The 15,520-nt window shown below is 38.0% G+C and overlaps 1 protein-coding gene and 1 pseudogene across 1 annotated transcript in view; one reads left to right on the top strand and one right to left on the bottom strand.

The window, feature by feature from the left end:
• The window catches only part of PPIL4 (peptidylprolyl isomerase like 4), a 35,773-nt gene extending 28,016 nt beyond the window's left edge, over positions 1–7,757 (top strand). The window contains exon 13 of the mRNA XM_047732165.1: positions 6,965–7,757. Within this exon, the coding sequence (XP_047588121.1) occupies positions 6,965–7,216 (252 nt within the window). The 3' untranslated portion in view covers positions 7,217–7,757. The remainder of the gene's footprint in view (positions 1–6,964) is intronic.
• Positions 7,758–12,186: 4,429 nt separating this feature from the next.
• LOC125103428 (uncharacterized) lies at positions 12,187–12,285 on the bottom strand (annotated as a pseudogene).
• Positions 12,286–15,520: the final 3,235 nt, after the last annotated feature.

The following is a 15,520-nucleotide window of genomic DNA, read 5'->3' as shown; positions in this document are numbered from 1 at the left end:
AAGGCAGAGGCTTAACCCACTGAGCCACCCAGGTGCCCCGCATGTTTTATTTTTAAAGATGTATTTATTTGTGTGTGTGTGTGTGTGTGTGTGTGTGTGTGTGTGAGAGAGAGAGAGAGAGAGAGAGAGAGAGGACCATCACAAACGGGGAGGGAAAAGAGACAAGCAGACTCCCCACTGAGCTCGGAGCCTGACAGGGGGCTTAATCCCAGGACCCTGACATAGGACTTGAGCAGAAGTTGAAGTCAGACTGTTGACCGATTTAGCCACCCAGGTGCCCTAAGAATATATTTTCGAAGACCATGATACTAATAATTCCTCAAAGAAAATTGACTTTAGGGAGAAGTCATTTCTAGCCTGTGTTTTGGCTCTCCGTTAAATGAAAAGCAAATTACATGATAGCTCCTTGCTTTTGTGTTACCACGGGAGGACTTTTGAGCTAGGTGTGGTGGGTAAAGAGATTTTAGCAGGCAGAGGTGAGAGGGAGAAAATTCAAGATGGGGGAATGGCCCATCAAGCAAAGACCCAAAGAAGGAGAGATGTAGTATGGTTGGCAAAATGCAGGATTGGCTCCAGAGAAGCGAGGTGTAAAGTTTCTGCACCACTAGCCATTGATGTGGCCTCGACAAGCTAACTAGCTTTCTGAGCCACAGCCTCCTCCTATGTGAAATTGAGATTATACTTACCTCACAGGTATGTTGTTAAGATTAAGTGAAGAAGTATGTGTGTGCACACGTTTTCTACACTGGCTGTTATTTTACTGTTACAAATTACTGTGTCTTAAGTCAGAATAGTTTCTGTGGTAAGGCCATTCACTGGACTCATTTCAATTAATTTGTTTCTTTTCAATATTTAGGGATTGCTTTAAATAATTTTTTGTGTGTTTTGTAGTTTTAAAAATTTGTTGTATGCTTTCAAAGTACAATCTACGAAGTGGTATGTGCAGAGAACCTAGATTCTGTCCCTGCCCCCCCCTTTTTTCTGCCCCCCCCCCCAAGGTAACCACCCAGTGTGTTTCATGGATTGTTCTTCACTTTTAAAAAATTTCAGTTGATTTGCATTTTATATATATTCTTAGTTTCCTCTATTCTAGATAGAATGTATTCCTACTCCTTGGTGTTAGCCTGTGGACCTTTTTCCATAGCCTTTTTGCTTTTTGTTTATTTTTCTTTTTTAAAAAAGATTTTATTTATTTGACAGCGCTCACAAGTAGGCAGAGAGGCAGGCAGAGAGAGAGGGGGAAGCAGGCTCCCTGCTGAGCAGAGAGCCTGATGCAGGGCTTGATCCCAGGACACTGGGATCATGACCCGAACCGAAGGCAGAGGCTTTAACCCACTGAGCCACCCAGGCGCCCCGCCTTTTTGCTATTTAAAGAGTCCCATCTTGGGGTGCCTGGGTGGCTCAGTGGGTTAAGCCGCTGCCTTCGGCTCAGGTCATGATCCCAGGTCCTGGGTTCGAGCCCCACATCGGGCTTTCTGCTCAGCAGGGAGCCTGCTTCCTCCTCTCTCTCTGCCTGCCTCTCTGCTTACTTGTGATTTCTCTCTGTCAAATAAATAAATAAAATCTTTAAAAAAAAAAAAAAAAAGAGTCCCACCTTTAATGCACCTCCGTAAGCGTGTAAGTCACACCTTTCCTCTGTTACTCAGTTCTCCCAACTAAGACGCACATGCCTCAGTGACAGCTAGTGGCATCTGTGTGCTTGACAATGTGAGGTGGATACGATTTTCCCCATTTTACAAGAAAGGGTGAAAACTGAAGAGTTTAAGTGACTTGCCCTGGTTTTTCAGAGCTGATGAGTAGCTCTGATAGTGTAAATCCAGACTTGCACTCCTAGCCACTCTGCTGCTGCTCTGACCTCGAGTTCATTCTGACAGTTTTCTCTCCTAAATTCTGTTGCTATCCTAATAAAATTTGTCTCCTAGTGTAATATTCCAGTGTGATCTAACTGGCATGTATCCCTCTTAATTTTTTTACTGTATTAGTTTAGGCTAAGACCACCCCAGTCTTTTGAAATGGTGGCTACATCACATTTCTATGAATATTTAGCACGTTTTCCACTAGAATTCCTTATCTCCACCCCCTGCATCACCCCCAACCACCGTGCTGCCTGTTGCTTTTAGCTACGGCTTCTTATCCTGTACTCGTACATAGAATTTTCAGTGAATTTAGGTGTGAGATACATATTGGTGTGTTTGAAATAACCAGAGGTCTAAAAAATCCAAAATCTGGCTGCATTTTAAGTGTGTGTTTCCCCCTTCTTTTTGTACATCTTTTTTATCCTGCTGTTTGATTACTTAAAACTTTACAATAGAAAATATTTTTCTTTTTTGGCATGGAGTAAAAGCCATTAAGTAGTTTTTGGGGGCAATGTTAGAATTAAAAAAAAATATTAAATTATTTGGCAGTTATAAAATTGTTAAGTTCCAAATAATCATCTCTTAACTTATTTCTCCCCTCAAAGCAAATGTTTTTTTTGTTTTGTACTTTGATTTAATAATACAAGTACACTAATTTTCTTTTTTTTCCCAATGAAATAGCATCTGTATTTAAGATTTTAGTGGGCCCATTTTTTTTGTCTTATTATTCTGATTTTTATCCTTTTGATTTCAGTCTCAAAAATATAATCTTTAAAGGGAATCTTCAGTACTAGGTCATGCTCAAGTGTAGCTCAGATTTTCCTGTTTGTTGGTATTTTGCTTGGTGAGCCTAGTTTCCTAAGAATGTTTTAACTTATTTTTTCAAATTCTTTGTTTTTTATTGATTGACAGCCTCACTGTTCAGTTTGAAAACTTCTCTGTTTAATTTTTCCACCTCGTGTCTTAATTCCAGAGATGGTTACTATGTTGTTGAGGTTTGGGTTTTACTGGAGTTTCGGGAAGTGAGTTTTGGGTTGTGGGTTGCCTGGCGGAGAGGATGCATCCTGGTTGTCAGTTCTCCTCTGTGGCTTTCATAAGTGGTTATTTTCTTATAACTGGGGACTCTGTTTTTGCTGTCATTTTAATCAGTTAATGTTATTTTAGTGATTTAGACTTAACTAAATCTTTGATTTAGTCCTAGAGACCTGAGCAAGGATAGTTTTTAGTTTAGATTTTTTTGGACTGCTTTATATGAAATCATTGGGTAGGTTAAGGTGATTGCTTTAAATTGGCCACTTAAAAAAATAAATAAATTGGCTATTTTGTGGTGTTTCTTTCTTTCCTTTTTAGCCACATGCTAGTTTTGTCATTTTGTCTTACGACTTACGGGTATAAAATGATAGAATTTTTTAAAGTCTGCACTGGAGAGGGCTGACAGCTCATCTAATTCATTGCCTTTCCCTTAGATGTAAAGATTTTGACCCCACAGGCCTGTGGCCTTTTTTTTTTTTTTTAAAGATTTTGTTTATTTATTTATTAGACAGAGATCACAAGTAGGCAGAGAGGCAGGCAGAGAGAGAGGAGGAAGCAGGCTCCCTGCTGAGCAGAGAGCCCGACGCAGGGCTCGATCCTAGGACCCCGGGATCATGACCTGAGCCAAAGGCAGAGGCCTTAACCCACGGAGCCACCCAGGCGCCCCAGGCCTGTGGCCTTTTATAAGTTTAATGAGAGAGCTAGAACTTTAACATTATATTGATTCAGTCAGGTATGGGGTTTTTCATTGTTCTCTACCACCCCCTTTTCAATTTTGTATGTCAAGTGACTAATCAGTTAAATTTTCTCCACCCTGTATAGATCTCTTGAGTCTCACTTTCCTTATTTTCTAGAATGAGGGTAATATTGTATTCCAGAAATACTTAGCACTGTGCTAGCACACACTTAAAGGTCTATTCTAATATGGCTTCATCCAGCCTCCTGACCTTTTCCCCTTCGTGCACATGGTGCTGATTCTTCCTTTTTAGTTTTCACTTCCACTCCATGCATTAGCCTTCTTGCAGCCAATCCGCAGCCAAACCTACTCATTCATTGAGGTTAATCTCAAGTCCCAACTTCTCTATGAAACCTTCCCTGGTAAATCTAATCTCAAGATTATTTCTTGTTTGACACCTCTCTTAAATAACAAAGACCATTTTGAACCTAGAACTGCCAAACTTTAAAGTGTGTAGCTTCGAAAAATACTCCAAGTAGGAAAGGCTTTTTTTTTTTTTTTTAAAGATTTTATTTATTTGACAGGGAGAGGGAACACAAGCAGAGGGAGTAGGATAAAGAGGAGCAGGCTTCCTGCTGAGCAGGGAGCCCAATGTTGAATTTGATCCCAGGACGCAGGAATCATGACCTGAGCAGAAGGCAGACGCGTAACAACTGAGCCACCCAGGTGCCCCAAGTAGGAGGGGTTTTAAGGTTTCAGTGCATTTCAGATTTTCAGTTTCATCAAGTTTTTCAAAGAATTAAGTGCTGTATAATCTTTTATCTCTTTCTGTTGTATTTTAAACACTCAAAGCACTTAAGTGCCTATTTGTATAATTACTGAAGATTTTATAGTTCTGTATCTGTTAGCCGTCTCTCCATTTTAGAAGTTTGTTACCTCATCTAATACAGGACTTAAGTAGACAGAGAGAATAGTACATAGATATTTACACTTTGTGTATGTTAAAGGAAGCACAAAAAATTCTTTTATCTAGGGCTGTCATATATTGCTCGAAAGTAGTTGTTAAAGAGTTAAACCATTTCCCTGGGACTTTATAGAGTGAAAAGAACTATTGGGATTGTGCAGGAAATCATGAAATGGCTTATAAAGTTGTATTCCACAAACACTGATTATAACAATCCTGTTAGATCTATTTTCACGTGCTGCAGTCTCCATGCCAGGTGTAAGGTACAGTATCTAGACAATATATGGAATAATTATGAATAATTATGAACCCTTAAAACCCAGTTATTTTTTTTTTTTTTTTTTTTTTTTTTTAAGATTTTATTTATTTATTTGACAGAGAGAGATCACAAGTAGACGGAGAGGCAGGCAGAGAGAGAGAGGGAAGCAGGCTTCTTGCTGAGCAGAGAGCCCGATGTGGGACTCGATCCCAGGACCCTGAGATCATGACCTGAGCCGAAGGCAGCGGCTTAACCCACTGAGCCACCCAGGCGCCCAAAACCCAGTTATTAACCATGGGTATTCATCACTCTAGATTTGAAACCTTGACATTTACATCTACTATAATAATGTCTGTGGTGATAGAGTTGGGACCCTTGGGAACTCAATCCTTATGATTTTGCTTTCCTCTGAGAGAAATCTTTTAAGGAAGTTGAATTTTATGAACTGTCTCTTGAAAGAGCATTGGCTCTGGTCTCTTTTTAGATTTCAGCCACTTGCTGAGATTCTCATTTTATTTTATTTATTTTTTTAAAGTAGGCTCCATGCCCAGAGTGGAGTCCAAGGTGGGGCTTGAACTCACAACCCTGAGATCAAGACCTGAGCTGAGATCAATAGTCAGATGCTCAACAGACTGAGCCACTCAGGCTCCCCTGAGATACTCATTTTAATTAGGGATAGAATACAAAGAGAAATAGAATTGTTGTAACTAGCTCTCTTCAGATAGGAAAATTATTACTGTTACTTAGTAAGAATAGAATGTAGGGGCACTAGGTGGCTTACCTGCTTAAGATTCTCTCCCTCTGCCCCTCTCCTCTCTCTGTCTTTGTCTCTCTCTCTCCCTCTAAAAAAAGAAAAAAAAAAAAGAATTTTTTTTTTTTTTTAAAGATTTTATTTATTTATCTGACAGGCAGAGATCACAAGCAGACAGAGAGGCAGGCAGAGAGAGAGAGGGAAGCAGGCTCCCTGCTGAGCAGAGAGCCCGATGCGGGACTCGATCCCAGGACCCTGAGATCATAACCTGAGCCGAAGGCAGCGGCTTACCCCACTGAGCCACCCAGGCGCCCCAAAAAAAAAAAAAGAATTTAATGTATCTACTCTGTTGGCCCATTGTTTCTTAACTCATTTTTAAGAAATATGTAAATAAAGGATTTTATTTATTTGTTTATTTATTTAAGACTTATTTATTAGAGAGAGAGTGCATGCATGTGAGCAGGGAGGGACAGCGGGAGAAACTCTCAAGAAGACTCCCCTCTGAGGGTGGAGCCTGACACCAGTCTCCGTCTCCTGACTCATGACATCAGAACTTGAGTCAAAATCAAGAGTCTGATGCTTAACCGACTGGGCCACCCAGGCATCCCAAGAAATGATTTTAGTAAAACACATATATCAGCCTAATGTAAACAAGGGAAATATATTAAAGATTTGGAGAGAAGCTATTAAAAAATAAACACTTTAAAAATAATCACTCAGGCGCCTCGGTGGCTCAGTTGGTTAAGCCTCTGTCTTCAGCTCAGGTCATGATCTCAGGGTCCTGGGATCGAGTCCCACATCAGGCTCTCTGCTCAGCAGGGAGCCTGCTTCCCCCTCTCTCTCTCTGCCTGCTTCTCTGCCTACTTGTGATCTCTCTGTGTCAAATAAATAAATCTTAAAAAAATAAAAATAAAAAAATAAAAATAATCACTCAGACCAAAGTATGAAGTATCTGTTTTCTTTTTAGACTGATTGACTTGTCTAAAACCTCTTCTGGCTGTTATTTAAATGTCTTCTTTTTAAGGTTTTTATGGGAATTTTAGTAATTCCATTGCAGATCAGTTGGGGAGTAGAGAAGGGGGAGGTAGAAAGGTGACTAGCCACAGCCAGAATTCTTGGTATTGTGATTTTCTCTAAACACTTGTTCTGATTTCAGTTGGGTGATTTCAGTTCTTTGTTTTGGGATCTGATCCTTCAGTTCAGCTGAAGTAGTAGATAGAAAGCAATGAGATTGATAAGAAAAATGATTAAGTCTTTCTGAGTTATTTTTGCTAATTTAGAAGATTCTCAGCATTAGTGGTTGTGTTCAAATTTGAGCTGTTATAGCTGCTTGGTATGGTAGACTTTCTGAGTTTTATTAATTGACTACCTACAAAATGATTATTTTACGGATTCACTTGTAACTCTCTCTCCATTCCTTTGACAGGATATCTACAGGGAGATGGGGTTTGGTCACTATGAAGAAGAAGAAAGCTGTTGGGAGAAACAAAAGAGTGAAAAGAGAGACCGACCTCAAAACCGAAGTCGTAGCCGATCTCGAGAAAGGGACGGCCACTACAGTAATAGTCACAAATCCAAATACCAGACCGACCCCTATGAAAGAGAACGGAGTAAAAAGAGAGACCGAAGTAGGAGTCCCAAGAAATCCAAAGATAAAGAAAAATCTAAGTACAGATGAAAAATGAAGAATCAGACATGCGTGGCTAATGTATTTACTGTTGTCTAATGTAGAGCCTCAGATATTCAGATTTTGTGTCAAAGCCCTTAAAGACTCTGCTCATTATTTTTTTTTCATCCTAGGGTTATGGCCCTTTTCAATTGATACTGATTGTATAGGGCACAGAAAGACTATAAAGAACTGAACATTTTTTGGGGTATACTTTTTTACACTAATTTTATTGTTACTCATAAACAGTAGTCTTCATTTTTAAAGTCTTTCACATTTCCCACTCTTCTTTTTTTTAAATGAAGTATTTCATACTTAAAAATTCACAGACATGTATATATAAGGTATAAAGAATAGTAAGTATTTGTGTGCCCATGAGCCAGCTTAAGAAATAGAAGATCACCTGCATTTTAGAAATCCTCTTTGTGCTCTCTCCTCAAGTGATGATTATTCTGATTTTTTTTCGATTATTCTGAATTTTGTATTTGTCATTCTCTTGCTTGTTACAGTTTTACAACAATGTATGTATTAAAAAATAAAAAGTTAAATTTTGTATGTTTTTGAATTTTATATGTGGCATAACGTATGTTTACTTCTGTGACTTGCTTTTTCAACTTAGTATTTCTTTAGAGAATCATTCATTTTTATTGCTTTATTGCATCATATGAATAGACCACAACTCTCCCATTCTTCTGTTAATGACCATTTGGAGTTGTTGGTTTGATTTTGGTTTTGCTGTTGCAAACAGTGCTGCCGGGAACATTCTGTGTCCAGGAGTGATATTGCCCGCTCGTATGGTGTGGATGTCTTCATCCTTACAAGATAATGCCAAATTATATGCTGCAGTAGCTGAACCAGTTTATGCCCAGACCAGCGCTATGTGAGTTACCTTCGTTTTACACCATCTTGAACACTTCTTAGTTTCAATCTTAAATTTCTCCAGTGTAGTGGATGCTTAGTGGTACCTTCTTGTGGTTCCCACCAAGGAGATTACTATTATTCTTACATTTGTTCTTCTATATGTAACTCGTTATTTTTCTCTGGATGCTTTTTTCCACCCTCCCCCCACCGCTGCCCGCTGCTTTTAACATTTTATCGCTGCTATTGTGCAATTTGATTATGATGTGCTTGGTATAGTTTTGTCATGTTTCTTCTGCTGGGGCTGTTTACCTACGGGTTTATGATTTTCACCAAATTTGGGAATGCTGTGGGTATTATTTATTTAGTTACCTTTTTCTGTCCCTCCCCTCCTCTCACTCCTCTCCCAGGACTCCAGTGACTTGTATGTTAGGCCATCTGAGGTTGTCACACACTATACTGATGCTGCACTTGGGTGAAGTCTTTTTCTCCTATTTCATAAATTGAATAGTTTCCATGGCTGTGTCCTCAAGTTCATTCATCTTTTCTCCTGAAGTATCTGATCTTCTGTTAATCCCATCCAGTGTATTTTTCACCTTAGGTACAATATTTTAATTTTAGAAGTTCCATTTGGGTCTTTTTTATATCCTCCGTGCTTTTCCTTAACAGGCTCATGCTTTCCTCCATTTTTTTTAACACCTGGAGTACATTAATAATAGCTGTTCTAATGTGTTTGACCATTCTGTCATCTGTATCACTTCCGGTTGGTTGATTTTTTTCCCCACCCATTATTAAGTTGTGATTTACTTTGCATGCCTGGTAATGTTTAGATTTTACATTGCTGCATACTAGAGTTTTTGTGTTCCTTTAAATATGTTGAGCTTTCTCTGGAACATAATTAAGTTACTTGCAAACATTCTGATCCTTTTATAGCTTGCTTTTAAGTGTAATGAGGTAGAACCAGAAGAGCTTTTCGGGCTAATGTGGCCCACTACTGAGGTAATACCCTTCTGAATAATCTCCCCTTTGCTTAGTCTCTTCGGAGATTTCTCCTCTCTGGCTATTGGGAACAAGAACTATTTTGAGCCCTATATGAACTCCCAGGTTGTGCTGCCAACTCTCTCCTGGTGGTTCTTTCCCACCTTTGGGTGGTTTCCTCGTGTGTATACATCAATGAATATTCAGCTGAAGACTCGGGCAAACCCTCTGCAGATCTGGAACTCTTCCCTCTGTAGTTCCCTCCTTTTTCCAGTATTCTGCCCTACAAACTTCATCTTGCCTCTGCCAACTCTCCTCCTCCCGGAGACTCCCGAGCTCTTTTTTTTTTTTTTTTTTTTAAAGGATTTTATTTATTTATTTGACAGACAGAGATCACAAGTAGGCAGAGAGGCAGGCAGAGAGAGAGAGGAGGAAGCAGGCTTCCTGGTGATCAGAGAGCCCGATGTGGGGCTCGATCCCAGGACCCTGGGAGCATGACCTGAGCCGAAGGCAGAGGCTTTAACCCGCTGAGCCACCCAGGCACCCCTCCCAAGCTCTTTCGAATCACATCCCTGTCATAGTCCTACAGTGTGGAAATTGCACATCAGCTCAGGCAATTGTCGCTTTCTTGTTTGTTTTTCTTCTCTCAAGAATCACTGTCCTGCACTGGCTGCTGTCCAGTGTCTGAAAAACTATGTAGTATATACTTTGTACAGGTTTTTAGTTGTTTAAAATGGGGAAGGTAAATCCTGGTCCTGTCACTTTCTTTTTGGCCCAAGTGGAAATCTCAGTATTTAAATTTGCATTTCCTAAATGCTAACAAGGCTGAGCATTTTTTTCATATGTGTTTTATTAATTCCTGATGGCTCCCTCTGAAAAGTTTTACATGTCTTTTGCCTGTTTTATGTGAAGTTACTGTCTTCTTCTTACAGAATTTTATGGACTGTGGATACTAATCCATTATTACCATGAGATGTTATGGACATATTCTCTCAGTTTGTGGCTAATTTTTTCACCTTCCTATTGATGCCCTTGGAAGAGCACAAGTTATGAATTTCCCCTCAACTTTGTATTATGAAAAGCTTCATACATATATAGAAACACAAAAACTGTGAACATCCATATACCTTCCATCCAGATTTAACAGCCAATAACTCTTTGTTGTTGAACGGTTTGTAAGTAAGTTGAAAATATCATGACCTTTCACTTTTCAGTATTTCACCATGCTTTCCTAAAATGCAAGCATCCTGTTTAACCACAATATTATTATCACACTTGAGACAATTAATAATAAGGGCGCCTGGCTGGCTCCGTTGGTACAGAATGCAGCTCCATATCAGGGTCAGGAGTTGCAGCCCAACACTGGGCATAGAGATCACTTAACAAAGTAACAATAATCCTATAATATATAACACATAGTCAATATTTGAATTTCCCTGATTGTCTCAGGAATATCATTTTTAGGTGTTGATTTTGTTTTTAAACCCAAACTCAAGGTCCAGGCCTTGCATGTTGTTCTTGTCATTTTGTTTTCTTAATCTAGAAGAATTTCTTACCCATCCATCCCACCTCTTTTTTTTTTTTTTTTTTTTTTTTTTTTAATGACATTGACTTTTTGAAGAGTTCAGGCCAGAATATTTCACAGAATGTTTCAGATTTGGGGAATTATTTGGTGGTAACTTCATGGTGTCTTCTAACTCTTCTATTTCCTATGAACTGGAAGTTAGGTCCAAATGTTTGATTAGAATTAGGATATATATTTAGGCAGAAATTTTTAAGTTGAATGTCAAATTTATTAGCTTTTCTCTGTGTGTTTTGTGATTTTTGTATTTTAAGATATCCTTAATAAAGATATTCTACATTCTAAAAGTTGTAAGTAAAGCTTTTTTTAAAAAAAAATTATTTGGAAATGAAAGAATGGTTTGGCATGAATAAATCTATCATTGTAATTCAATGCATTAAAAGAATAAAGTGAAAATAACTGATTATTTTATACATTTAGAAAAGATATTTGATAATTCAATACTCATTCATGATTTTTAAGATACAATAGTAAAGCTTTGTTTTTCACATTTAACTCTTTACTCTGTCTACATTGTATGTGTGTATGTAGATGGTTTGATATAATGAAAAAAAAATCACTTAAAAAAAAAACATGGATACAACCAGTTGTCCAAAATCCATTAGTGAATGGTTCATCTATGCCCTGTTGATCTACCCTTCCACTTGTCATATATGTTTCCATATATGTGTGGATTTTGTTTCATGGGCTCTCTAGTCCATTGGTTTATTGTTTATCCCACTACCAGTATCAAACATCTACATTTCTGTGACTATAGAAAGTCTTTTTTTTTCCTTAAAGATTTTATTAAAATTTTTTTTTTTTTTTGACAGCGAGAGCAGGAATACAAGCAGGGAGTGGGAGGAGAAACATGCTTCCTGCCTAGCAGGGAGCCCTATCAATCCCAGGACCCCAGGATCATGACCTGAGCTGAAGGCAGATGTTTAAAGGCTGAACCACCCAGGTGCCCCTAGAAAGTATTTATTTAAGCAAGTTCCCCCACCTGCTTTATTAATAATGCCTTTGCCTTTTTTATTTTTTGTTTGTGTGCAATTTTGAAATCTACTTCCCTGGTTTCCCCAAGAATTCTGTTGGGATTTTAATTGCATTTGCATTAAAACAATAGGAACTTTCATGGAAAAAAACAACATCATAATATTGAATTTTCTTTTCATAAAAATAGCATAGCTCTAGTTTGTTCTTGAAACTTTTAGAATTTTCCTTATGAAGTTTTTGCTCTTCTTTTGTTGAATTTACTCCTAGTTTTTATACCTTTTATGAATAAGATTCTATTCTATTATGTTCTATTATAAATAGTATCTTTTTTTTTAAAGACTTTATTTATTTATTTATTTGACAGAGCACAAGCGGGAGCAGCAGGCTCCCCGCCAAGCAGGGAGCTGTATCCCAGGACCCTGAGATCATGACCTGAACCAAAGGCAGATACTGACCTGACCAAGCCACCCAGATGCCCCTAAATAGTATCTTTTAAACGTATGATTTTATTTCCTGACTACGAGGTCACACTTTTCTTTCAACTTTTTATTTTGAGATGATTTGAGATTTACAGACACATTGCAAAAATGAAAATACAGAACACTTTGCTAATTTTCATGTCATTTTTGTGCAAGGTCCATGCTAATCTCTGGTCCAATTCCAGTATATGTGCTACTGAAGTGAGTACACAAGTTAATGTTTTTGATCACTGCTCTTGTATCCAGCCATTTTACCAAATTCTTATATTTAGAATTGGTCTCTAGGGTTTTTGGGGTCTTCTATGGGGACAATAAAGTTATTTGCAAATATATTTATTTTTTTCTTTTCTTTCCCCATTCCTATTTTTAAAATTATTTTTTTAGGGGAAAAAAAAAACATATATATACATACTTGGGGCACCTGGGTGGCTCAGTCAGTTAAGTGGCTGCCTTCGGCTCAGGTCATGATCCTGGAGTCCCAGGATGGAGCCCTGCATCAGAATCCCCGCTCAGTAAGGAGTCTGCTTCTCCTTCTGACACTCCCCTCTCATGCTCGCTTTCTCTCCCAAATAAATAAATAAAATCTTAAAAAAAATATGTATATACTTAGTTGTAGTGGTATTCTTTTAGTGGTTGCTAATACAGTGTACACTAGTACAGTGATGAAGTTGGCCTATAATTTTCCTTTTTTTCTGTTGCTCTTTTCTGGTTTTGATGTCCAGGTTATAGAATCAGTTAGTAAATGTTTTCTCTCTCTCTTTTTTGTCTGTTCTCCTCAAAGAGAAGAAGAAGATTTAAAAAATCCGTTCCTTGAAAATTGGGTAGAGCTTGCCTATGACATTGTCTGAACTTTGTATTTCCTTTCTGAGAAAATTTCTTACCTATTAGATTTCAATGGTTATAGAATTACTAACCTTTCTGTTTCTTAAGTGTTTTAATTATTTTTGTTATTACTTTTCTTTCCTGAGAATTTGCTTTTTTCATTGATGTTTTCAATATATCAGGTAGATTTTTTTTTCCTATCCTTGCTTTTACTTTTATTTTACACCTTATGTTTTAGTGTGGCTCTGAAACAACATATAGCCAGAAAAATTTTTAACATAATTTTAATTTTAATTGATGGGTTTAATCTTAATTGTTTACTGATGTATTTGGATTTATTCCTACCACCTTATTCTGTGCCTTTTTAGTTCTGTTCTCCCATTTTCCTTTTTAAAAAATTTTTAAAATTTATCTGTTAGTTTTTTTATTTAGAGCATGTGAGTGGTGGGGGCAGGGCAGGGGTAGAGGGAGAGAGACTCTCAAGCAGACTCCCAGCTGAGCATAGAGCTCAACTTGAGGCTGGATCTCATCACAACCTGAGCCTAAATCAAGTCGGATGTTCAACCATCTGAGCCACACAGGCACCCCTCCCCACTGATCTTTCTTTCTTTCCTTCTTTTTTTTTTTTTTTTTTTTTTTAAGATTCTATTTATTTGAGAGACAGAGAGAGGGAACACAAGTGGGGGGAGCAGGAGAGGGAGAAGCAGATTCCCTGCTGAGCAGGGAGCCCAATGCAGGGCTCCATCCCAGGACCCTGGGATCATGGACTTGAGCTGAAGGCATATGCTTAACCGACTGAGCCACCCAGGTGCCCTCCCCGCTAATTTTTCTAATTTAAGACATTTAAAAAAAAATCACTCCTCTCCACACCCCCCCTGCATCTTTTTTGATTAGGGGAATTGCATTTGAATTTTACCATCTACATTTCAAGTGTAATTTTAGTATCTTCATCTTTCTCTCTAATTGAAGATCTAATTGAAGATCTTGACAATTTTTTTTTTTATAATCTTGGGAATCTTAAAGTTTAAATTGCCCCTCTTCCAACTTTTGCACTACAATCTTCCAGTATTTTAGTCTTAGCTTGTGATTTTTCACCTTGCAAATTAGACCCTATGGTTATTATTGTTTTTATACAGGTAATTGTTAGGATTTGTCCATGTGTTAAATCAGTTTCTTTACTTACCTGTCTTCTTGCATCTCAGACCTCCCACCTGGGATAATTTTCCTGCTTTCTGAAACATGTCTTTGATAGCCTCTCAGCCAAGTCTGTTGTTGGCTAAACCCTTTGTTTTTATCAAAAGTGCTTTTAATTCCCCCTTGCTCTTTAAAGTTGATTTTTTAATATACCCAGTTCTAAGGAGACAGTAATTTTTTCCCCAGTGCTCTAAGATCCTAATGTTTTTAAAAATATTTATTTATTTGACAGAGAGAGAAATCACAAGTAGGCAGAGAGGCAGGCAGAGAGAGGGGGGGAAGCAGGCTCCCCACTGAGCAGAGAGCCTGATGTGGGGCTTGATCCCAGGACCCTGAGATCATTACCTGAGCTGAAGGCAGAGGCTTAACCCACTTAGGCGCCCCCTAAGATCCTAATTTCTGACTTACTATTGCTGTGGAGAAATTTATTGCCGTTCCAAATGTCATTCTTTCAGAGGTAATGTATCTTTTCTTTCTGTCTGCTTTATTGTTATTAATTAAACTTCTCATTTTGAAAATAATTATAGATACACATGTAATTATAAGAAATAAGTAGAGTGATTTTATAGTACCCTTTATCCAGTTTCTCTGAATGGTAACATTTTGTAAAGTAATAGTACAATGTCACAACCAGAATATTGACACTAATGCAATAAAGATACAGCACAAGCCCATCGCCACAAGGAGTTCCCAGTTGCACTTTTATAGGCATACGTACTTCCTTACCTCCTATTCCGTCCTTAACCTCTAGCAACCCTTATCCTGTTCTCCATTCTGATAATTTGGTCATTTCAAGAATTTCATATAAGTGGAATTACATAGTATGTAGACTTTTGGGGTTGGCTTTTTTCTACTACTCAGTGTAATTCTTTGGAGATTCTTCTATTGTTCAATGTATTGATATTTCAGCCATTTTTATGGTTGAGTAATATTCCATGGTATGGATGTACCACAGGTTAGTCATTCACCCACGGAAGGACATCTAGGTTGTTCAAGATTTCTGGCTACGATAAAGCTGCTGTTGATTTTTGTTTTTTAAACATAAGTCTTTATATCTCTTGGGTAAAAGCCTAGGAGTGCAGGGGCTGGGTCATAGGATAATTGCCTATTTAGATTTTTAAGAAACGACTGAACTCTTTTCCAGAGTGGTCATAAATTTTACATTCCAACCTGCAATCCTTGAGTGACCCAGGTTCTCCACATCCTTGTCAGTAGTTGGCATTTTTGTTATGTTTTATTTTAGCCATTCTGAGAGATGTGTAGTGGTATCTAATTGTGGTTTTAATTCTGTTACCCTGATTTTAATTCTGTTACCCTGATTTTCATGTACTCATTTTCCCATCTTTGTCTCCTGGTGTAATGTCTCTTCCTTTGTGTCTTCTGCCTATTTCTAGTTGGCTTTTTTTTTCTTTTTTCTCAGTTTTGAGA

Source organism: Lutra lutra, chromosome 6, assembly GCF_902655055.1.
Source record: "Lutra lutra chromosome 6, mLutLut1.2, whole genome shotgun sequence".
NCBI classification, from domain to species: Eukaryota; Metazoa; Chordata; class Mammalia; order Carnivora; family Mustelidae; genus Lutra; species Lutra lutra.
Note: the sequence above shows the minus strand (reverse complement) of the source record. Positions and strands in the feature narration are given on the sequence as shown.